The sequence below is a fragment of the Phoca vitulina genome, unplaced genomic scaffold (assembly GCF_004348235.1).
Source record: "Phoca vitulina isolate PV1807 unplaced genomic scaffold, GSC_HSeal_1.0 scaffold25, whole genome shotgun sequence".
In the NCBI taxonomy this organism is placed as follows: Eukaryota; Metazoa; Chordata; class Mammalia; order Carnivora; family Phocidae; genus Phoca; species Phoca vitulina.
Genome location: NW_022589728.1, coordinates 21,677,358 through 21,702,797, shown reverse-complemented (window position 1 = coordinate 21,702,797; position 25,440 = coordinate 21,677,358). Strand labels below are relative to the sequence as shown.

Here is a 25,440-nt window from a genome sequence, read left to right as displayed (position 1 = left end):
TGATAAGGATATAAAGTGGTACAAGTTTTCAGAAAAGCAGCTTGATAATATGTATTCAGGAGCTTAATGTGCTGTTTTTTTTTCCCCTAGTAATTCTACTTTTAGCTTCTATTCTAAGAAAGGAGAGTTGCAGACAGATAACTGATACAGTAGTGATAAGCATTCAATGACCACTTGTTCTAAATGCTTTGCATACATTATTCCCACTTAATACCCTGAGGTTTCTCTGATAGAAGCACCATCATTATCTCCATTTGATGGAGGAGCTTAGTGAAGCTTGGGGGGTTAAACCAAAACTTGTCTAAGCTCCTATAGCTACTGAGTGACAGAATCTAACACAGGACTGGTGCTTTCTAGAAGTCTACTCAGCCCAGACTGTATCTCCCCATGGTGGTTTTTTCTACCTCTGAAATATAGAAATGTTTTAAATATCCAAAAATAGATTAATAATGAAATAAATTATAGTACATCTTCATTGAAAATTGTTTTAAGACTACATTAAATATAGAGAAAATATTCATTGTCCATTTCAAGTTTAAAAAATAGGCTCTATAATACAGCGTAACCTTAATGTTAAAATGTACAGCATTATTATCTGAAAAGGTTACATACTATATGATTCCAACTATATGACATTCTAGAAGAGGCAAAACTATGGAGATAGTAAAAAGATCAGTTGGTTGCCATGGGTTGGAGGGAGGAAGGGATGAGTAGGTGGAGCTCAGAGGATTTTTTAGGTAGTGAAACTATTCTGTGTGATACTACAATGGTGGATATACAACATTATACATTTGTCAAAACCCATAGAATGTACCACACCAAGTGTAAGCTCTAACGTAAACTAGGGACTGTGGGTGATGATGATGTGTCAGTGTAGGTTCATTGATTATTACAGATGTAACACTCTGATGTAAGATGTCCATAGTAGGGGAAGTTATGCATGCATGCAGACAGGGTGCATATGGAAAATCTCTACTTTCTGTTCAATTTTTTGTGGATCTATTACTTCTCTAAAAAATAAAAGTTTATTAATTTTATTTAAAAAATTTTGGCATATTAGAAATACTGAAGGGAAATATATTTTTAAAAGCTACCATGATATAACTTCAAATTTAAAAATGAGTCTGCAAAATAAATACTATATGATCCTGTTTTAATGTATATGACATTAAAAAATAACTAGAGGTAAATATATTAAAAGTTGCCAGTCTGGATGATGGGGTTAGAAATGCCATTTCTCTGTGATGCTCCAAAACTGAAATGCTCATAGCATTTTGCCATCTCTTTATATCTTGTTGCTTCTGTCCTTTATTCAATAGTTAATACATATTTATCGAGCAACCGTTAAGTGTCAGGCACAGTTCTAGATGCTGAGAATACAGTGATGATTGAGTTCAGTTTATTCTCATGGAATCAGCACTCTGGAGGGGAAGAAGGAGCTGAAAATTATGTAAATAAAATAACTTCATGTAGGAATAAATGCTATAAAGAAAAACAGTAATTGAATAAGGGTGGATGAGCTAAAGTGGGGCATTTTTAGCTGAGATGTTCAGGAAGTGGTATCCCTGAGGAGAGGACATTTGTAAAGAAACCTGGAAGTTGGGAAGGAAGCAGCTGCAACTACAGAAAAACATTCTGGAAAGGAAATTACAAGTGCAAAGGCCCTGAGGTGGAAGTGTTTTTCACTCCTTCAAGAAATAAACAAGATCAGTGTGGCTACAACAGAATGAATGGGGGGACAGTGATAAAGTCCAGTTCTTGAAGGACCTCATAGACTGTGGTGAAGAAGTTGGATTGTTTTTCTAATTGCAGTAGGAAGCCATTAGAGAGTTTTAAGCATAGCCATGATAGATTAGTGTTTATATTCTTAAAAGAACAGTCTGATTAGCATATGAGGAATAGGCAAGACTGAAACCAATGAGACCAATTAGGAGACTGTTGAGCCAGCCAGGGAGATTTGGGCTGAGAGCGTAGCAGTTCTGGACGTGGTGAGAAGTTGTAGGATTTACGGTATAATTTGGTGGAAACACTGGCAGGATTTGCTGAAGGGGTCAGAGATGGGAGGAGAAGGAAGCTGAATCAAGGATGGCCGCTAGGTTTTGACCTGAGCAACTAGATGGGGGGTGGATTATCTGAGATGCGCAAGAGTGGGTTTGAGGTGATGAGGGTGTGGAAGAAGTTGTACTCAGGTATCTGGATTGAGCATATTAAGTTTGAAATATGTATTCAACATCCAAGTCAAGAGATTATATATATACATATATATATATATATATATAGGTTTGGATCTCAGAGGAGAAAAGCAAATTTGGAGGTATAGTTTTAGAAGTCATAAAGGCATCTTATATGGGAAAGAGTGCCAGTTGAGAAGAGGGCCTAAGATTGAGTAGTAGACACTAACAATCAGAAATAAGACCAAGAAAGAAGAACTTTCGAGAGAGTGTTAAGGAATAGACAGTGAAGTAGGTGGAAAAGTCTGGGGTACCACAGAAATCTAGAGAACAGGATTTCAGGAACAAGGGAATGGTGTGCTGTGTCAGTGGTCACCAGCACTGAGTAAAATGAGGACAGAGCAGTGACTGTTGGATTTGGCAAGAATCTTGGTGGTTAATCAGGCTGATAAGCACCATTTCAACGAAGCAGGAAGACATAAGCCCAATTAGAGTGGTTTGAAGAGAACGTGAGGGTTGACAAAGTGAAGACAGGAAGGATTGAGAGTTTCAAAGGGATAGAATGCAAAGAGATGGGGTGGTGTGTGGAGGGGATCAGAAGATCAAGGGAGGTTGTGTAATTTTTCAGGGGAAGACACTTAAGCATGTTGGATGTCAGTGGGAATGATTCAGTAGAAAGGAAAAGATACATGGTATGGCAAGGAGAGAGAACAACTGCAAGAGTGAAGTCCTTGGGTAGAAGAGAAGTTGGATGGCATCTGGAACACAAGATAAGAAGAAAGGGAGAACTGGCAGGTCCAGATGCCAGCAGGCAGCTGGAGTTTGGCAGTGGAAAGAGGAGGCTGTTTTCACTGTATCAATACTTACCACTCTATTATTACGATTTTCTGTCTACTGTTCTCTATTCCCCACTAGACAGTCCCTTAAGGGCAGAGACAATGGTTTGGCCACTTGAATCTTAAGCTCCTAACACAGGATTTGGTACATAGAAGGCTCTCACATGTTTCTTAAATTTTTTCAAAAAATTTTCAAATTGATAGTCTATAATGAGCATTCCTGCTTTTATATTTCTTTATTTATTTGAGAAAGAGAGCATGTACGTGAGTACATGGGCAGGGGGCGTGGGGAGGGGGGGCAGGGAGAGGGAGAGAGACTCAGTCTCACGACCCTGAGGTCATGACCTGAGCTGAAATCAAGAGTCAGAGACCTAACCAACTGAGCCACCCAGGCACCCCAGCACCCCTGCTTTTATAATTTACAAAAGTTACCTTTTTACAAGTAAATAATTAATCACAGCCTTAAAATCAATTGAGATTGTCCAAGATGTTACATTTTGATATCCTTTTCTTAAAATCCTATTTTCAAAATTCTAATGCCAAAATACAATATACATGGAAGAGGTATGATATAAAATCACATACAGTGTGGTTCTAGTTTAAGGTTTAACAAAAAGGGTATTTATGTCAAAAGAAAGATAAAAGATTTTCTACATTAAAAATGTTACAAGAAATAATTTCTATAATAAAAAAGGCTTATTTCTGAGCAGTGGTATAATACTACTACTAATAACAATAAGTTTTATTTTTTATTTTCTATAGTTAATATTTCTTGTAATTAGCAAATGATTGAATTGTAATCAATGACTCAACTATTCCAACTTGACTCAAAGCCCTATATTTATGTGGTTTGTTATCTTACAGTGCTAGAGGTACCAGCAGTTGAACTCATGAATTCACTCATTCATGGAGGAACCCCTCTGTGCCTCAATTTCCTGTCTATAAAATTGGATAATGATAGTATGTGGCTCATAGGGTCTATGTGAAGATTCAGTAATTCTGTATTTCTAAGTGCATAAAAATAACCCTGGCCCAAAGGAAGTGCTGACAAAGTCTAAGCTGCTATTGCTTATGGGTATCTTCTACATGTCGAGAACCCTAGACAGCAGGGCTATGGAGGAAGAAGAGGGGTGACTTAAGGAAGGGTTAGGGAAGGAGATAGTAGCTGGATTGCTTCCAAAATTCCCATGTAGAACTCCAACAGTAATCCCACCAGAAGCAACAACATCTGCCAGTGTTTAATTTGCAAATGCAACTGGTTCCAGGCACATCACATGGCACTTCCCCTGCTCTTTCCTCATCCGCAACCCCCTCCCACCTCCAGTTCCATGACAGGAGATTCACTGTTAGCAGCTAAATAGCTACCGTATCTGGCTTCCATCATGCTGTGCTGCTCCTTCCTAGAAAATGAGGATGCTGGCTTCGTGTCAAGAAGACACGTGTTTCTTTGCTTGTGCTGATAAGTTTTCCTTTCCTTGTCCGATTCCGGCCCCGTGTTTTGAAGGATGGCTCATGGAACTTGCTGGTAGTCCGCAGCATGGAGCAGAGCCTTGCTGTGTGCGGAGTCTCATCGTCCCGCAGAGCAGCCACTCCCAGGGGGCAGCCCCACACAGCAGTGGGGCTGCACTGTTGGGCTCAGACTGCTGGCGGTCAAGTAGAGAAGACTGGAAGGCAGCAGGCTTTAGGGAAACTCCTCCCGTCCATCAAAAAGCATTGACTTTGATTCTCCCTCAGCATTGTGAACTCCATCTCACTATCTCCAGCTTGCTTATCCATGTGGGAAATTGAAGTGAAGTGATTTTTGCCCAGAGCCGCTTTGGGAAAGCCGGGGTCGAAGTAAGGGTTTCCTGCCGCGGCTGTCATTGCACTAAACCTCTCTCGCTGTGTCTCATAAGCTGACTCTTGCTCTTTAGCAACACAGAGGAGGAAGTAGCATCTTGGTGCTGTCACACACTGACGTCATAGAGCAGGAAATGCCCTATAATGGCATTTTCTCTAGTGTATTCTTTGAAAGCTTTGTTTCTCGCCATGTCTTCCAAACAGTAGCTATACTCAAACAACCCAAAATCTGTTCTGAGAAAGGTGGGAGATCAGTGGGTAGGTAGATAAATAGAGAGGCAGGCAATCAGCAGGTGGACAGCCGTGTGCTTTTACATCCCTGCTGTTGAATAGACAGAAATACTATTTTTGCAGCCCCTGTATTACAGAGAAAAAGAGCTGATGTGCTGTAAGTGTACGCATGCTTCCTCCATTCTGGACACTATACGAGGCATAGAGGAGAAGAGATGAAATCTATTCACTGCCCTCAAGGAGCCCAGATGCTCCGTGGAGACGGAAAAGCAAAAGCACCATTATATCACAGAATGATCCTCCAGTGATGGGGACATTAGTTAGAGTCCAAAGGCAGGGTGGCTCACTCAGGTTGAGGGAGAGGTGGTGGCAAGGCTGTGAGTGTCAGAGAAATGGCTTCCCAAGGAAGGGATCTTTGACATGAGAGCGCATGGCATTTAGGGACCCGGCTGAGTAGGTATGAAGCACAGAGCACGTGCCGCGGTTGTGAGGTCAGAGGATAGAAAGGGAGACTGGAGCCAGGTCATGGAAGGCTCTGTACACTCTGCTGAGGAAGCTGGAGTTCACATGGAATGCCAACAGTAATCAGTAAAGGATGTTTAGCATGACTGTAGACGTGCATTGCATCATGAAGTCAAAGGTGTCGATAATCTCGCTGAGAAATCACCAGGGTTTCCCTGCAAGAACAGAGAGTACAGGGCCAGATGTGAAAGCTCAGAAACTGGTTTGGAAAGATTGGGGAATATATTCAACATAAGGGGTAGGGAAGCAAGAATCTTACTTTCTGGCTTGGGTAATCAGGTAGAGATTTAAAACCCCAGGACGGTTAGCTGGCTTGGGAAGGAAGGTGGCAAATTCGGTTTTGAGGTGTTGGACTTGAAGTCTGTGTTGGACAGACAGGTGGAATCCAGCACGTGGGCTGCGTGCGGGTCTGAGGCTCAGAAGAGAGAACTGAGCTGGAAGTCATCACCCTCGAAAGCGGTTAAGATTTCCCAGGAAGGAATGCACTGGATAAAAAAGAAAAGTTCTTTCAGAGCAGGGGTCCTTCTGTGAAGTTTTTGTTCGGAAACTCAGAATCCAAGCGTATGTTGAAGATTCCTGATTCGGAAAATGGAATGAACGACTCATGTAAGGCAAGAGTGGTCCATCTAGCACCCTGATGGTTAAGCTGCCCTTGAAACCAACAGTCTTCCTGGTTTTGCCACAGTCTCTTTTTTCTGAAGATGAAGCTGCGGGGAGGTGGCATGGTCTGAGGAATGAGGGAACCCTTCAGGGATGGAGAGACCAGAGTTCAGTCCTTGCTTCCGACTAATGTGTGACCTTCACGTGGTCAACCTGACAAGCCTCAGAGCTGGCGAAGGCGTGCAGGGCAGTGAGGAGATAACAGGATCCCGAGCCCCTTGGGGGAGTACCATCCAGAAATAAATAGGAGTACCATCCTTCCTTGAGTAGAAATACCGCTTCACCTCTCACAGAGCTGACTGGATGGCTGTCAGTTTATTTAAAAAGTCCTGTGAAACTGACCTGTTGGTGTCACATATGACAGGCTTTTCATTTAGATTCTTGATTTTGACAGGTGCTCGCTAATCTTCAGTCTGGGAGAGAGTCACTATTTTGTAAAGTCAGATTTTACTCAGTTAGCTTCATAGGAAGTTTGCTTAGTACAGAAAGGAATTTTTTTTTTTTTCTTTCAGATTGACTAGTGCAGGAGAAAGCCTGTAACTTCAACTTCCCCCAAATGTGTCTAAGTTGCAGTCCCTGGAGACTTCTCCTGTTTCAGGGCAGTTACAATAGAGCCTCTATGCGAACAGCATTTCTAAGGAAACGCTTTCTAAATCCTGGATTCTTCTCGCTGCTAATTGTGTGCTACTCCTTTGTGGGGCAGGTGGAGGGTCGGGGCAGGGGAGAGGATGCTGTTTTCATCCACATTATTTTGCAAATTTGTTCGCCTCCTCAAAAATAATTGAGTAAGAATTATCTCCTGGTCTTGGCATTCTGTCAGAAAGTTAAAGGGAGCTCTTATGTCCAAGATATCTCTTCCATTGGTGGGAATTGTTTGTCTTAAACACATATTGCCACCCTACTGGACTAGGAGATAAGTTAGATCTGTCGAGCAAAAAATCAGTAGCTTGGAAGATTAACAGTTGAAAGGTAGTGTTTTGCAGGTACATAGTAGGAACATGTGGAGTTACAAGAAATACAAATATTTTCTCTTTTTAAAGTAGGAATTATGACATTTACTTGTTTTAAAATGTAACAAAAATCACTTAAAGGCAAAAATGAATATTTCGTTCCACTTATGATCACATACCTATTAAAATGGTCTTAGGCAGAAGTCACTCCTCATTGGCCCAAGGCCTTACAGAGACTGAGAAGAAGGGCTCTCCCCAAATCCAAGAGAATATGTAAGACTTTATACTTAAGTTGAGGCAAGAACCGAATGGATTTTGTAGAACTATTTTTAGTGATAATGGCAAACAAGATGAAGGTAGTCCCATTCTCAGGGAGCTTAGCATCGTGGAAGCGCAGAGTAAGAGTGGTGTGGAGCATGGGTACTCGGAAAGGTGAGGTTGACACGCAAACTACCTTCGAAGGATTAACAGCAATCCACAGAACTGCATGGGGTGGGCTCTGGAGAAGAGTGTTCTAAGCAGAAGGTATATCGTGAACAAGGCTCTGAGTGATAAAATTATCGATTGAGGAAGATAATAATATTGCCTAAGGGGATAAATGAATGTCATAAACCTGTCAAAGCAAGTTCTTCACAGTGGACCGCTTGCTTAAACAGTCATTAAGCAATGACTGTGCTATGCACCGAGCATGACTTTAGATGCTCAAAATAGAATTATAAGGAGATCTGACAGTTTGTTGCCCTACTAACGTTGATAGTCCAAAACAAATATTGGGAAATGATCAGCCATTGCTTGGTTAAAAGAAATATGAAACATGCACAACATGGAATATTAGAACAATTTAAAAGATAATACAGATGATTAATATAAAAAGATCTTTATTACATGTTGCTGAGTGGAGGGGATAGTAGCCACAAAACATTTATCTGGTTTGACCTGCTTTTTGGATGCGTCTCCCCCTCTGACACTGTAAGCCTTGTGAAGACTGTGAGGAACTTTGGACAGTTGAGTCAGTAGAAGGAGGGCAGGAAGGACAGATTTAACAGTGGTTACTTCTGAAGGATGGGATTAAAGTGTCTTTTATATGCTTTTTTGGTTTCCATGTATTTTCTACATGAGTATGTATTATGATCAGACAGAATAAATCTCTTTTCATAAAACTGCTTTCTAACACTTCTGTGACATAAGGCAGCAACATTCTCACTTACCTTCTAGTTGGGTCCTCAATTCCGTCATAACTAAATTCTGTCAGATGATCGGAAGTGTTTCATTCCGTACCATCTGTGTGCTTGGTCTGCATCCAGAGGAAATAGACAGAGGTAGGGTCCTGTTTAGAAAATAAACAGCGAGGGCGCCTGGGTGGCTCAGTTGGTTAGGCGACTGCCTTCGGCTCAGGTCATGATCCTGGAGTCCTGGGATCGAGTCCCGCATCGGGCTCCCTGCTCAGCAGGGAGTCTGCTTCTCCCTCTCCCGCTCCCCCCTCTTGTGCTCTCTCTCTCTCACTCTCTCTCTCTCAAATAAATAAATAAAATCTTTAAAAAGAAAAAAAAAAAGAAAATAAACAGCGAGAAAAAGACCCATGAGAAGTTCTCTCTTCCTTCCAAGAGTTTATTATCTGGTGGGATCCTGATCTGTTTAAGTCTTCATTCCCTTGTCCAGCAAATGTAGAGTTTTGGGGAGGATTGGAAATCACATGTCGTCCTGTGCCTAACACATAGTAGGCTCTCAGTAGTTGTCACTACTGTTATTCAGACAGTGGGTTACAGAGCATACATCAGGGGTTGGGGAAAAAAACAAAAAGCAACTAAAAGTTTAACAGAGGAATTGTCCTGACCAGGAGCGAAAGGAGAGGGAAGGCATGCCAGCCACCAATAAACACCGAAGATGGTCTGGTGAAGGGGAGTGGAGGAGGCCAGGCTCCTTGGGACTGGCCTGGCAGACGCACACAAGGGCACAATGGGATGTGAGGGGTACACAGACAGACATGGCATTGGATAGGCAAGGTGAAGGCTCATCATAGAGGCCCTCGGATGCCCAGCTGCCTCAGAATATATTGGTTCCAGTTTCGTTTTTCCAAAGTACCTATTGATCACTGTCTGGTTAAAAGGCAGAGGCAGAAAAGGAAGTGAAATGTATTTGCCTGCTTCCAAGAAGCTTATACTCCATGTTGGAAATTATATTTTCGGGTAGAGCAAAACCTACTTTGGGAAAAATGTATCTGAAGGTGAAGGTTGAAAGGAGATGGACTAGCAGCAGGATGAGTTCCATTTTGCACTCTCATAGCTTTAAAAGAATTCTAGTTCCTTCCCTGAGAGAAAATTGTAGTGACGCTCACCTGCACCCTCTCTCTCTAACCCTGTCAGATTTATCAAGCCTTCCTGTGATATCTGTATCTGATTTTCGTGTGCTTGGTTCCTGGTATATAAACAGGCAGTCAGTCCTTATTAGCTGAGTGCGTGACAAGCTGAATAAAAGAATACAGAACGTGTGTCCTATGTATTTTCTAGAGATCGTTCCACAGTTAATATATAACATACGTAACATAAATGCTCTATTAGTGGTATATAATATAGTATTTTCCTAAATAATATAAACAACCAAATTTATAATTAACAATCAAATCATGATTATTTGTCACTTTAAATATTCGTGGGAAAGGGGGTGGTTTGCTAGGAAGTGAGAATATGAGTAAGGAGGAAATTTTTCCCTAGTTTTCCTTTCAGGCACCCACTCCTTCTCCCCAAACCCCATTGACACCCAGTGGTTTGGGGCACACCAGAGCTCCCCATGCTGGAGGAAATCTATGATAGAATAGTTCACACCAAAGTAATAGAGCTTAAATAATTTACTCTTGTCTGAAGTCCTTGTCATATAAAAGAAGAAGCAAAGGGAATGATTTCGGGGGGCGGATTTCAGATGATAATACTTAGAAGAGAAGAGAGCATTTTTTGATGAAGAAAGTGCCCTTTCAGAGGTCCTCACTTCCCCGTGAGGGGCTGACATGAAAGGTGACATGGAACCTTCCAGTAGCTCACAGAACCCTTTTTTTTTTTTTTTTAGTGCCTGTATCTGGTTCTGCATACTTTTCTCTCCAGAGTCAGTAGTAACAGAAGAAATTGGCTTGAAGAATTTTTATCAATTTATTAACTAAGGATGCTATTCTGAGTTACACATTCTTTTATAGAAAACTGAGGATTTTTTATTATTATAAAATTATCTGGCCATATGATATAAGTTAAATTAATAAATTGAGCTCTTTTAAACTTTCAAGTTTCACTCCCCACCCTTGCAAAAAGGAGTCACCTAAAAAGAAAAGTACTTTCATGATCTCTGTAAAAATTGTATTGAGGTATGGTTTGCAGTTAAATGAAGATGAATTGATAGGCATGGAATAGTGATAAACTGGAACTAATATTTGTTGCAAATATTTAATTTCAGAGTAAAAATTGCTCCAGGAAAAAAAAAAAACCTCTCTTCAAACATGACCTATTTAATATTATAGCTTTAGTCCCTTGTTTTGTTTGTGATCACAACAGAAATATCCCGTGTAAATTAAAACTTCCAGTTAAATGCTTTGTGAATAAATTGGTATGGGATTCATTTTCCTCAAATGGCAGTGAGAGCTACAGAAAAGTGATTGCGGAAAAGGATAAAAGGGCTCCTGGTTGGAATATTTTTCCATGCTTCTGGCAGCAAGTTTGCAATAAAAAGAATGATTTTTATGAGAATGTGATTATTCACAGCAAGATGAGAGTTGGTGTCACTATGAAAAATTCTTCTTCAGTAGATGCTCTCAGCAGGAATAATAAATCTAAAAGAAAGGCAACAGGAATCACAAAGAACACTGTTGCCAATGACGAATGATGTTTGCCAAATGATGAGCAAACCCATTGAACACTGAGAAATCAGTTCAGCAGTAAATCAAAGGCTTATTCTTAAGAGTAGTTCTGACTCACCATTCAGAAGGATGACATTTATATTACATTATATGCTGTTTTCTTTGTTTTTAAGTTCTGAAATATTTTAAACATTAAGTCCGCCTTGAATCTTTTAATATATGAAAAATCACATGATACAATTATAAATATGTACGATATTTTTAGGATAAAATTGTATAACGCAGTTTGACATATTATCAACCACTAATCCAACTGCGCTTTTTTGTCTTTGAAGGTCTGCAACATTTTCAGTGGCTCCTACACAAATTTGTAAAATGCCCTATCTTCTGATATTAGTTGGATCATAAATGAAGCTATGTATTTGGGCCTACGCCTCTTGTGTATAATACCATGTAGGGGTGTAGAATGCACTGAACATAACTTAAACAATAAAAGATGGATCTTGTGGCATTAGATAGAAGGTATTCACTATATCCTTAACTTTTTAAAAAGGAAAGAAATTATGTGTTGATATAATTAGATCACATGTAATATAAGCCAAAATTATCAATTAAATTAACCCATTAATTTGGTGTTGAGCAGTTTTAAATAAGCCTATTTTATTTTTAAAAAGCATATTTTTAATTCTTTCTTTTTCTCATCCTAACGTTCAGAGTGTGAATAAAGACAAATATATTTAATATAATCATGTGGTAAAGAAGGTATTCATGGTGAGAAAGAAGGAACTCCAAGCAGAGTGAAGTTGACGTATCGTATTTATTAACACTGTACTTACTCGCTAAAAAGGAACTCTCTTCATGTAATTCCTTTGGGATTCTTTGAGCAATGTGTTGAAGTGGTATTATGATGACATCTTATTTGTAATGAGCACATTCTAAAATTAATATAAAAAATATTTAAAAATTTGAAACTTTTTTCTTTATTAACAGTAGCTTGAGCTTTCTATAAATTTTTATGTAGTGATCTGAAATATTTATCATAACTTTGTATGTATACAAATACATAGCTTAAGCACTTCAGTTTATCTTTTGCTTTAATATGCCATCTTCAGGAACTTTCAGTAAAGATTTTATTCTCTAAATATTTTATGAATATTCCTCTAAACAGAATCAGACGGAAATCGTAATATCTTCTTACCTTTGTTGAAACTGCTGTAATCAAATCTTGAGTTTCAAATACGAGTACCCAGGTCTCTTAGCAAATGTAAACATAATTCTAGTAAAATCTCTCTCTCATTCTGATAACCTCGACAGGATATTGTAACATTAAATATATTAAAATACTGTTTTTGTAAGTAAGACGTGGTAATTAAAAGCAGTGTATGTCTCTGCAAGTTACACTTTATGACCAAATCTCAAAAATAGATGTTAAAATGCCTCTTACTAGTTTCTGAGATTTGAAATTCTGTCTCCCCCCCTCCCCATTGGCTGCTATGGTTGTGTCCTCCTATTCCTGTGAAAACAGAGATATTTAGATACTGACTTAGAATACACATTGGCGCCTATGCTATGCTGAGTGGATAATCTAGAGTGAGAATTGAAAGATGAATTTGTCCAGGTATGTTCTAATCCCTTAACTTGCATTTCCCAAAATTGTCAAACAGAATGAGGCCAGTTTCAAAACACTCCTGTGCCTTAGCCATGCACTCTTTTCTTTTGCAAGAAAGCTTTGCGGTGGGAAAGCAAGGGAATGGGAGGGTCACAAGGTGCACCCCAGACAGGCATGACAGGTCCTGGACAGCCGCGCGTGGGGCTGCAGGGCTGCGAACGGCGCATCCCGTTTCCACTTGGCCGTGCTGTAGGCTCGCATCCAGTCCTCGATGGTGAGCACAAAGGCACAGCAGTGCGTAAGCTCTTTAGTATGTCTATTTGAAAGTGCAGTGAGGGCTTTGCCACACCTTTAGAAAACACATTGCAATCATATTATTCCACATCAGTAAGTACAAAAACAGTGCATTGATTCAACAGTCTCCTTTTTACAGAAGGAAATGTACAAGTAAAAACCTGGCTTCTGCAAATTGACTAACTCACAGAATTTCTTAACTACAGAGACTGACATACTCAATATAATTGTCAATTTAGAAGCAGCATTCTTACCAAAAAAAAAAAGGCAGAATTCTTCACATCTCTCCCATCAATTGGCTTGTTTCTGAACCACCCCTTCCCCCTGAACTTCTGAATCACACAGGATCTCTAGGGCTAATCCATTTTACCCTATTTTCCCAGAGAAGTTATAAAAATATCTAGGGAGTCAGGAGTTACTTCCAAAAGCCGCTCTGGAAATCACTCCCTTAAAACCTCTGTCCCTCAAATACTGGTCACCCCGTAATGCCATCTGTACAATTTTAGACTTTCTGTGAGAAGGAGGGTAGTGTGGGCAGATCCACAGGGGGGTGGCTGATCCCCCCCCCTTTTTTTTCTTTTTAAAAGCACTGCTAATCACTTGTCAAAATAAAGCGTTCGGACAATCTGTGTGTTTGTCTCGAAAGTACTGGAAATACCTCTGTACTCTGTATAATTAGACATTTTTGTGTTGGGAAATAAGAGGAAAACTTCTTGCTGGTCACTTGTGGATGTCTAAGGTATCAAGTGGGTCTCTGTGTTGTTCCATGGGGAGGTGGGAGCAGTGGATGTAATAGCTTGATGACAGATAGGAGGGGACAGCGCACCCACCGATCATTTCCTCTGCCGTGGCCAACTCCAGCCGGTCTCAATAGGCACGCTGATGTACAGACACAATGAAAATAGCTCGTTCTCTGGCGACTCTCTTTTTCCTTTCATTTTTACTTTGTAAAGGAAGGTATTGAAACAATTAGTTGGCAGTATGGTGTTAGTTTCCTCGTGGTAAATTTGGAAAATGGAGCAAATAGAGCCTCGATCAGCAGAATCTGGGCTTGTGTAACTCAACTGCTCCAAAGACGTGTTTGTAACATTTTTTTTTTTTTTTAAAGATTTTATTTATTTATTTGAGACAGAGAGAATGAGAGAGAGAGAGCACATGAGAGGGGGGAGGGTCAGAGGGAGAAGCAGGCTCCCTGCCGAGCAGGGAGCCCGATGCGGGACTCGATCCAGGGTCTCCAGGATCATGACCTGAGCCGAAGGCAGCCGCTCAACCAACTGAGCCACCCAGGCGCCCTGTAACATTTTTATATTGTTCCCTTTCGTAACATGCAGTCTGCCTCAGTCTTCTTAGAGTCTGTTTATTCAAAGATTTTAGGTTTACTTGGAGTTTATGTTTCTAGTGTCATGTTCAGAGGTAGGGTGCCTCCACGTGCTGGCTATTACGTCACTGTGCTTGGCATAGATAATAAGACCCATTGGAACTGTCTTAATTCTTTTTATTAATTTTCCTAAACTAGCTTGAATGGTATGGTGGTTTTTTTACATAATTATGGCACAAGTGAAAGGCTTGGAGGAAAAGCACAACCACTACGGTATCAAAGCAGAATAAATATTTGCAGAAAAATTCTGCCATAACTTAATATTTTGCATATGAGCCTCCGTACAAAATCTGAGTTATTCCTGGGGCTTGGTCCAAAAGAACATGTCTGTGGCCCGGCCCTGGAAGGCCAGAGATGATGACGGATCAGAAAAAGGTCAGCTTGAGTTGCAGTGCCAAAAATAATGACAGGAGGGACCAAAAAGGCAGAATAACAGTGCAGCCAGAGTTCTGAGAGGGAATGTGCCTTTGCCACATGGCTGTGAGATCGTACCCCATGTGGCTTTCTTCATACTCCCAACACCAGGGCTGGTATTCGGCTGCTTTATGTGTTGGCAGTTCTCCCCAGCCATCCATGTGAGCATTTTAGAATCCAGCCCCGTGAGTGCTTAGATATCTGCGAGCAGAGGGCCAGTAGTAACTAAAGCTTGCTAATTTTATTTATTTTACTCCTCTGCGAAGCACAGGCCTTGGGACATAAAGGGAACGCCAGGCGAGTGTAAACTCTGGTCATTGGTTTGTGGTGTTTATCTGCACATGCCTGTAGAACCCTGTCGTGGAGAATAGAGGTCGCAGGCTCGCACCTGTGGGCTCAATGCTGCGCTTCTGATTGTTGCCATCTGCCTTGCCAGATCCTTTCTGGGCCTCCGGCCTCCTCCTCAGGACACGCTTTGTCAAACGCTAACACCTATGCTCTCACCGCCTACAATCGTGCTCTGTACCCTCCATCCCTGGCAAAGGCCCAGTTACCCAGTTACCACAGTGGCTCTCCTGGGACGATTTCCCTCTGAAGTGCCAGTCATTGGAAGCCCCACTGGTGAGATACAGGGCCGGGGCTTGTCCTGGAGGATGGAGGACTCCCATTGGAGCTCCAAGCTGGGAGAGGGGGCCGTGGTGACAGTTGCTGGGCCCAGTAGGAGTGGGGCAGGCGAAGGGGAGGTTATGTTTTGTAGCTGAAGTCTCCTGAGCTCCAAACAAGCCACAAAGGATCTAGATGGAGGCAGTTGTGAGCATCATGCGAAGTGGGTGAGGAAGAGACCGTGAGTTGGGGGGGTCACAGACCTAGTATCTCAGCACTTACCTTATTTAACTTTTCTGAGTCTTCATGTTTTGTATCTGTGATGGGTTATACCATTGCATAGTAGTCCACTTTCACCATAAATTGGTAACGCTAATTCAGCTCAACAAGGAGGAGGAATGTCTGTGAGGGAGAGAAACCATGTGCCTGCCTCCGCAGGGTCTCCACAGAAGTGTAAGAAATGACTTATTGAGGGGCGCCTGGGTGGCTCAGCTGGTTAAACGGCTGCCTTCAGCTCAGGTCATGATCCTGGAGTCCGGGGATCGAGCCCCGCCATCGGGCTCCCTGCTCAGCGGGGAGTCTGCTTCTCCCTCTGACCCTCCTCCCTCTCATGCTCTCTGTCTCTCATTCTCTCTCTCTCAAGGAAATAAATAAATAAATCTTAAAAAAAAAAATGACTTATTGAGTAGTTTGCCACCACTTTGGGGAAGGAGGAATATACTCTTCAAGGGATACCAAGTGTCAAAAGAGGACATTTAATCAAGTGTCAATGGCTCTTGTTGCCCTGGTGCTTTAGGATTTCTGAAAAGGGTGAGGCCAACCTCAGGTTGCTTTAGCAGTAATCTAAATTCGGTAATTGTAAAATTTTCCTAGTGAAGGATAGTCAACAACTTGGCCTAGCACTGGCCCTGACTTTCTGAGAATTTGTGCTTATGTTGGTGTATATGAAAATTGATTAAATAAAAATGTTAATTATATATTCCTCTACTATTGACTGATACAGAGGCTTTATGCAAAAATGTTGCTGATTTTGACCTCCCTTTGAAAAAAGCCATTATCAAAAAAGAACTCTTTTCCCACCTCTCAATCCCTTGCCAGCTCCCGTAGCAATTCTCAAGTCTGTAACTGAGAGGGTAACAAAAACCATCCCATAAGGGGAGGGGACCTGCTTGCTAACTCCAGAGAGTTCCCTTGCATGTCTGGGAACTAAGTCTGGGCTATTTCCTAGAGAGAAGGACAGCTTTCCCGGTAAGTGCCACCTTCCCCCACCCCACCTCACCACCATGCATAAGTAGTGGTCTGGCATCCACAGTCTGGGATCAAAAAGCTATGTTTTGTTTCGGTTACCACAGCTTCAGTGACTGTGAACCATCTCTAGCGAGTCTGCCATTTATCTCTCGATTGCTTTCATCACAAAAGCATCGAGGATAAATGTTGGGCCGGCTGTCCCTCCCCCACCTAGCAAAACACAATTTAAGTTTTTCAGACCTCGGCAGCTCTTTTAGACTAAATAGAATTCAGCCATTCAGCAGGAGGATGTTCCTTTGACTGTTCCTCAAGGCGGTTCTGCAGCATTTACTCCCATTGTAATTTATCACATGTGTAGTTAATTAACTTCTGTCTTTCCTGCTAAACTGTACGTGCCTTGAGGGCAGGAGCTGATAACTGGATGCTACTTACCAAGCCAGCTCCTTGCTGTCACCTGCTAGCCCTTGTAACTCTTCCCGCCTGATGCCTGATCTCCTCCTTGTGCCCCACTCCTGCTTCATCCTCCAGCACACCAGGTTCTCCTGCCTCAGGACCCTTGAATGTGTTCTTTCCTTGGCCTGCAGAGCCATTCCCCAGACCCCACACAGCCTTACATCATTCCCTTGCCTGCTATATTTTTTCTCCTTAGCCGTTATCAGCACCTAACATATTATACATTTTGCATATTTTCTTGTTTGGGAGTTTCCCCCACTCGAATGTGTTAGTTCCGAGATGGTAAGGATTTTTGTCTGTTAAATGTTGCATCCTTAGCATCTGGAACATAGTAGCCCCTTAATAAATAGTAGGAGACATGAATGAATAAATGACCACCTTTCTAAGCTAAGGCACCCGTTAGCCCGTTCAGATGGGTGTTGAGTGTGGAATCTACCAGGAGTCCTGAGAAGTACTACCTCCTCCCCAAATGAGGCCCCCAGCCAGACCCCCAAACACAATAGGGCTACCTGGGGCATCTCCAGCCTCAACAGGACAGATTAATGCATAAAACCTGCTAAACTGACTGACCTGGCAGTAGTGGGCCTGAGACATGGGAATGCTAGGCAAAGACTTGGCCTCAGTAATGACTTCAGTGCCTTAAAACCCTATTGTGGACTTTTTGGCGATTTATTTCAAAAATACATTTTCAGCACATTCAGTCTTTTTAGAATAAAAACTTCCTTTTCCCATGGCATTCTATATGTTCTGTACTCTGTATTAAGCAGCAAAGTAGGGTTTTTAGGAATATGTCTTGGTGCCTAGAAATATGGGTATCTTCCATTCTTGTTTTCTGTGTCTATAGATTCTTCCAGTGGGCTTTAAATTTTGTCATGTTGTTTCAGTGGGTCCAGAACCCCTGCTCCCCTCCTTCAGTTATCTAATTTTCTGAGTTTAAAACAGATTTAGAAACTAAAAAACAACAAAGTCCAGAAAGCAAACATGAAAACCTAAAATTAGGGCCTTAAGAAGACAAGCAAAAAACTAGATAGCTTCCGAAGAAAAGTGGGGGGGAAGGAGAGTCTCATCCCAGTGGAGGAGAGAGAATTTCAGATGTCAGGATGCAGGGAAATGCATTTTCTAATTTGAGAGTAGATGCACTTAGAAAGATTTACATATTCCACATGTATCGAGATACTTCTGTATTTTAATATTCTCCGTTTTGAGGAATTAAAAATTTTAATAGGTAAACATCAAGATAGTAAAATAGTTTTTCATCAAAATAAAAACCTATTTCCCGAGACATTTCTACCCAGATGTAGAAGCTCCTACCAAGACTTGGTTGCTAAATCTTCAGTATGTATCTTATCGGATTTGTGCAGCATAGTATTTTTCTATCGTTAAGTGACACGGACAGTTCTGAAAACATATTTTACATGGACATTGTCATGGTTTCTTTTTATTCCTGGGGTAACTAATTAGACCCTTTAAAAAATGCTCCTGATGTTTGCATCTATTTTCATGAAAATCATTCCACGAAGCAATTCTCCTGATAAAGAATGAAGATTTCCTTGTTGCCGCCACACCAGAGTTGATCAGATCTCTGAGAAGTGAGTTTGGTGTCTGCAGGTAGAAGCTCAAAGCCGTTGACGCTCAATTAGAGGTAACCAAGATCCTGAACAGTCCTTCAAATGAGGGCCTCAGCCCTGGGAACAAAAAGACTTGGATAAAGCTGGCGGGAGAAAACAAATACAGGATGTGAGAGGACAATAGCAACAATGGAGTCATTAACAGTCCCTGGAGGATAACTGGCTTCTGTTAGTCACGGAGATTTACAACTGCATTCGTTTAAGAAAAGCCTCTCAACACCCTGCCTTTCCAAGGAATTCTCCCCACCCCTGGAGTTAACTAAGTAACTTGTAAGTCAGCTTTGGTGTGATTCCTTGAATTAAACCCTTTTTAACGGAGCTTTTCCTCTTGGACTTCCTCACCTTCCACCTCCTGTTTCTCCCCAAAGAGAAGAATCTTCCATTGTGGCGCTCTGGCTTTTTGAGTTTTTCTGTTTTTGTTTGGGGGGAGTACACTTTTTTGGTTTGTCTTGGTTTTCTCGTCTGTTTTGTACACTCACCATGTACCCTAAAAGAGTTGTTTACCAACAATATAAAAAATGTATTTCTGGCTAGATAAGTGGCAGAAATGTCTACACTCATGATTTAGGCACTCTTTAAACCCAGAATAAGTACCTCGTTGAAAAAACACAACTATCATTCATCTTCTGAAATATGATTAAATTAATAACTCCGAGAAGTCCCCAAACATGTTTTCCAGGAATGACCTCTTTTTAAAAATGTTAAATTCATGGTCCACATGTGCGGCCTCCTAGACTCGCTTTTCCTCTTTCTTATCTGAGGTTATGGACCTCAGGAGAGCAGGGGAGGGTTACAAGGTCAAAGTCTTTTCCTCCTTGGAACTTGCTGCTTGCTGGGAGGCGGTTGCCTGGAAAGTAGATGCTTTAGAGAAGAGGTTGGGGGGTCACGATTTTAATTCTGTTAAGCAACAGCTGGTTTGAGTTTCTTTCCCCTTCTATCTCCTGCTCCCTTCCTCACAAATCCATGGAGAGAAAAAAATTTGTTCAGAAGGAACCCACAACATAAAAATACACCTTGTGTTACTGTGGTACTTTATGACTGTCATCTTTGTTACAAATTTTATGTTGAGCACTATATGGATAGGCTAGAGTTTACAAAATTATACAGGAAATATAACCAGGGCCTTAGCCAAAAGAACCTTTCAAAATACAGGACATGTACCTGGAAATCTTTTAATAATATTTTTAAACTAAAACTTTTAACGAAAATAAGTATGATAAAATAAGTATGGGGTATTCAGAGCCTGACTGCAAAGAACCATGACTGAAATATTGAAGCACGCCAAAGTGTGGGTGCCTTGTCTCTGGGTGGGAGACCTTGTTGTGTGTCTCTAAATTAGTATGCCGTCATTTCTTCAACAAATGTATACTGAGTGCTCCGCACACAGCTATGCTAGGGACTGGGAATATAGTGGTGAGAAGTTGGGGTGTTCATATGCAAACAGGTGCATAATCATCAACTCAGTCCAGTAGAGTTGTAGTCCAAAATCACAGCTTCCTATTCGAAACAGTTTACATGTGGTTTGGGATTTAAAAATCAGCTCTGTTCACATAACATTATTCTATAATCCATAAATCCAACACTTAAAAGGAATATGTAATAGTGAAACAGCTAAAAAAAAAAAAAAGTAAAAAACACCACATGGTTTTATTGTTTTTATTTGGGTTTTGAAGTCTCCCATGCTTTCTTCCTCCTACACACACACACACACACACACACACACACACACACACACACACACAAAGAATAAAACTCACATCTCTCAAATCAATGGCAAACCAGTAACAGATTTTTTCATCTGAGTTCCTCAGCACACTGGCCTCAGGCTCTGTTGGTGTGTGGCTCAACAGCAATCAGAGGTCATAATTTCATTGGCAGTTAGCATCAGGTTTAATTTTTCTAGCATGTTACATTTACCGAAATGTCTGGTTTCAGTTATGCTTGGGCATTGACTGAATCAGCTTTGAGCAGCATGATGTCTTCAGGTACCTGAGGTTTATGGAACACATATGCTAATTGTTTTCAATCACTTTCCTTTCTAAACACAAAAATGTGTTTTCTGAAGCTGAATAACAGTAGTCCTTAAGGACATTGCTCATTTTTTATGTTAAAAGAAGACCTGAAGTAGGCAAAAATATCAACTTAACAAGACTGACACCTACTGATTGACATTGTTGAAAAACAGTCCAGTTAAAGTTCAGGGATTTTTTAAACAGCTGTGTGTGATTTTTCAAAAAAAAATGAAGATGCTCCTTGAAAATGAACCTGTACCATTTTAATTGCCTTTTAGGAATGTGACCAAGTTCATATAGATGATGTGTCTTCAGATGATAATGGGCAAGACCTAAGGTGAGCACGTTGAAATGTGAAGCAATTTTCTCCATTTTATAGTTTAACGGCTCAGCTAATGGAGATGAACTTTCTGTTTGGTTAACGGTGGGCTTTTCTTGCATCTAAATAGCACATATAACTTCGGAACAGATGGCTTTCCTGCTGCAGCCACCAGTGCTAATTTATGTTTGGCAACCGGTGTGCGGGGTGGTGTAGACTGGATGAGAAAATTGGCTTTCCGCTACAGACGAGTAAAAGAGATCTACAATACCTACAAAAATAACGTTGGAGGCAAGTAACCACCACCAGGATCTTACCGGATTATTAAGATAGTCTAGCTAAAATTCTCCAAGGACCACACACTTACGCATCACACTTTTTTTTGGATATCATAGCTTTTTTTTTAGAGCGGTTTCATCTGACCTGTGATTATTCTGCTGTGATTTAGTGACAGAATATTAGACTTGAGCCAGGCACCCTGGCTAGTCTTATCTAGTCCTGGCTCCATTCGTTCATAGTGTGTGGGACCTGGAGTCAGTTTCTTGACTTTTCTGATACTCATTTGTCCTTCCAAGGAGATGTGGGATTAACTACCTTTGGCCAAATCACTTGAGATGGACTGTAAAGCTCATTCATCTGTGTTGCAAAATGGCTTTAGCTTACAAGGGAATATGTTGACTTAATAATGAAAAGTTTAGGGGTGTGTTGGTTTCCAGCATAGCTAAGTCCACATGCTCAAAAGATGACATCCAGAATCTCTTGCCTAGGCTTTCCTTTGGGTAGGAGTCATTCTGGATCAGTCCCTCCCATAAGGTGGCATAGGTGACCACTGACAGATCCAAGTTTATATTCTGTGAGTTTAGCACCTCAATTGAGTAGAAAAATACCTTCCCCAATAGATTCAGCAAAAGTTCCAAGACTGACTTGCACTGGCCACGCTGCGGTCCTACACCTTCCCTGGGAGCCAGAGGGTAGCGTTGGCTCTGTCCAAACTCCATGAGTAGAGGAATGGTGTGAGCCGACTCCTCAAAAAGAAGAGATGACTTCCAGAACCAGGGGGAAGGGATGCTAGGAATGCAAAGTCATTGGATTTTGCATGTTTCCTACAATACTAAATAAATATGTGTCAAATGAATGCTAATCTGTGAAAAATTACCTGATATACTATAAAGCTTGAGGGTGATACTAGGAGTGGTATTAAATGTTTATTATTTATAAAGTTGACTAGACACATCGGTAAGGAAGGAATTCCTGTGCTTTTAAATCCACAGGCCTGCTTGGTCCAGCCAAGAGGGAAGCCTGGCTGCAGCTGAGGGCTGAGATTGAAGCCCTGACGGACTCCTGGTTGACACTGGCTCTGAAAGCGCTCACGCTCATTCACTCCCGGTAGGCTGTCCCCGAGTCACTCCGTGGTGCTTTTGCTGGAAAACAGCCTTGGCTCGTGTTTGTTCACTCTGGAGATTCATTTTTCAACAGCCTTCTTTCTTTTTTTTTTTCTTTTCGGTTCTCATAGGACGAATTGTGTGAATATTTTAGTCACAACTACTCAGCTTATCCCAGCGTTGGCGAAAGTCCTGCTATACGGATTAGGGATTGTATTTCCAATAGAAAATATTTACAGTGCAACAAAAATAGGTGAGCTGCTGTTGCTTGTTTTATACTCAACTTTTTCCCTTCAGGCTGGTAGAGGTGAATGAGTAAAAGTAAATGAGACTTTTTTCATAATGCTAGGTGTCAGAAACCTAGAAGAAGAATTTAATTTTATTGTCAGCATTGCCTTTAGACATCAAGAGAAACATAAATCAGAAGCCATGCAGCTTAATTCAAAAAATGTTACTTTACCGGCTAACATTAAGGCCTATGCATTTTAGCCATTAGCAGTGGAGCATCAATTCTGGATTATTATCTTACTTGCCTTTTAGATAACATCAACAAAAATATCTAATAAACTAAAACAAAATAGTAGTATAGAGATATACAAAGTATAAATGAAACAATTCTAATAGCTTTCTTTAAATTATCACTGGAACTTTTTTTTTTGCTTTATTTTAATTCAACGTGTATAAACAGTTAAGTTCCCATTTTTGTTATGGGGATACCCAAAAAAATTAAGTTCTTGAAAGAAGGAATCATAGTTGGAGAAAGATGACTAATGTGAAATTTGGTTAGAATATAAACCAAGACAGACTAAAAGTGAGATTAAAAAAAGACATGACTCCTGTTCTTACAGAATTCACCATCTAGTGGGGGAAGCAGACATCTAAATAACTGTAATATGACAAAGACGTATGTAGATGAGCATTTTCATCACATATTTAGTAGATGCGCAGAACTGTACTAAGCATTTTACATATTAAAATCAGTCTTCACAACCTTTCCATTTTACAAATGAGGACACTAAATCTCAGAGACTTAATTGTCCAAGTTAATAGCCAGTAAAGGTAAGGGTCAAACTAGCTCTGATTCCAGTGTCCAGACTCCTTTCCATACCATAGGGAGTTCTCTACCACTAAGTGCCTGAATGTGCACTTGAATGAGAAAACATTCACTCCCACCCAGGAGGAGGCAGAGAGCAAGTGTCCGTGAATACTAAAAGGAAGAAATGTCATTTGAGCTGGGTATAGAAGGATACAGAAGAGTTTAGTAGGCAGATGGGCTAGTGAGAGCAAAAAACAGAGACCTTAAAACGTGTTCCCTGCTGAGAGACTTGTAAGTGGTCCTGGGTCATGGGAAGCTGAAGCTGGAAAGGTAGACTTAGGTCTAGACATATGTGGCCTTGTTTATCACCCTAATGAGATGCTATTTCAGTGAGTCCTGGGGAAGGGGGATGAGGATCCTAGTAGATGGGAAGAAGGTTGTTTCTGGCTGCTCAACTCTATCTAAAGAAAAAAGGTCAAAAATGGAATCTAATTCTCCATCCAACTATACTTGTATACTTCCAATACTTTTCTTTAAAAGCATTTACTAAATTATTGCTAAAGAATTACTTTTATAATTATTTGTTCATAGTCTGACTTCCCTATCAGACTGTAATAGCCACTGAGTCTGTCTGTGTTGCTCATCATTGTAGCCATGGTGCCCAGCACATACCAGGTGCTCAATAAATGTTACTTCAATAAAATGGATGAGTAAACAATTGTTTATTCTGAAGAAAGCTGACACAGAGGTTCTTTTTAAACACCTGGGTCAGTAATGACACTATTAACTGATGGGAAAAATCAGATGTGATGGGAAAAATAAGAGTTTGATTTTATTAATGTTGAGTATGAAATATTCACATAGTCCTGTCAAGTTGGAAATAGCTGGAGTTGGAGAATAACTGCTGCCTCCTGAGAAGCACCAAGAACAGAATGCTAGAAAATACTTAGAAAGAGAAAGGAATGGGGCACCTGGCTGGCTCAGTCGGTTAAGCGTCTGCCTTTGGCTCAGGTCCTGATCCCAGAGTGCTGGGATCGAGTCCCACTAAGCAGGGAGTCTGCTTCTCCCTCTGACCCTCCCCCATCTGGAGCTTCCTCTTTCTCATTCTCTCTCTCTCTCAAATAAATAAATAAAATCTTTTAAAAAAAAAAGGGAATGTACCAAATAGAATTCCTGGTAGCCCAATATAACCAGATTTTTTTATGTTATCATATCCATAAAAATAACTGTTTACATTAAGTCAGATATTTATGCTATCCATAACAATAAAGAGGAATCATGCTGTGTTTTGTAAACAGGAGTCCATGGTAAACATTTATCAGCACATGAAAGAACAATTTCCAAAGAAGCTTATAGAATGGAAAGGATAGTGCTTAACTCCCCAGAAGGAAAGAACAAGTAGTGTATTTATTACATGTCGTGCGCATTGAACTTTAATCCTGAATAATTTAAATAATTTGAAAATATTAGGATAATAGAAAATTATAACAAGTATATATTAGGTATTTTTAATGGGCATTTTGTTTGTGATACTGAACTTTAATTTTTATCAATACAGAATTAAAAATGATTTAAAAAAGTGGTAGGAATTATCTCAAAACCAGAGGTAGAACCACTTTTCTATGGTATTTTTAATAAGAAAAGTAAATGGGGAGCCTAGGTGGCTCAGTTGGCTCGAGTCAATTTTGTCTCAGGTCATGATCTCAGGGTTCTGGAATCAAGCCCCATATTGGACTCTGGGCTGGGCATGAGCCTGCTTAAGATTCTCTCTCCTTCTCCCTTGGCCCCTCCCTCCTCTCATGCATGTATTCTCTCTCTCTAAAAAGATAAAAAATAAAAAGAAGAAGTAGCTATTGAAACTCCTCTAGTTTTGCTAGTTTTGCAATCAAATGAGATATAATTTGGGGGTCAATGCAGAAAATCCAGGAATTTTCCTTATAGGCAAGTGGCAGTCATTGAAGGAGATGATTAGTCTCTTCGTTTAGCGGGTCTGTGATGTTCTTCCAGATAAAATGTT

At 40.7% G+C, this 25,440-nt stretch overlaps 1 protein-coding gene across 2 annotated transcripts in view; it reads left to right on the top strand.

The window, feature by feature from the left end:
- EYA1 (EYA transcriptional coactivator and phosphatase 1) overlaps positions 1-25,440 on the top strand; it is a 165,411-nt gene that overhangs the window by 121,480 nt on the left and 18,491 nt on the right. For both annotated transcript variants that reach the window (XM_032421973.1, XM_032421971.1), the window contains 4 exons: positions 20,965-21,023; positions 21,136-21,296; positions 22,277-22,391; positions 22,519-22,640. In XM_032421973.1, coding sequence (XP_032277864.1) covers positions 20,965-21,023; positions 21,136-21,296; positions 22,277-22,391; positions 22,519-22,640 — 457 coding nt within the window. The remainder of the gene's footprint in view (positions 1-20,964; positions 21,024-21,135; positions 21,297-22,276; positions 22,392-22,518; positions 22,641-25,440) is intronic.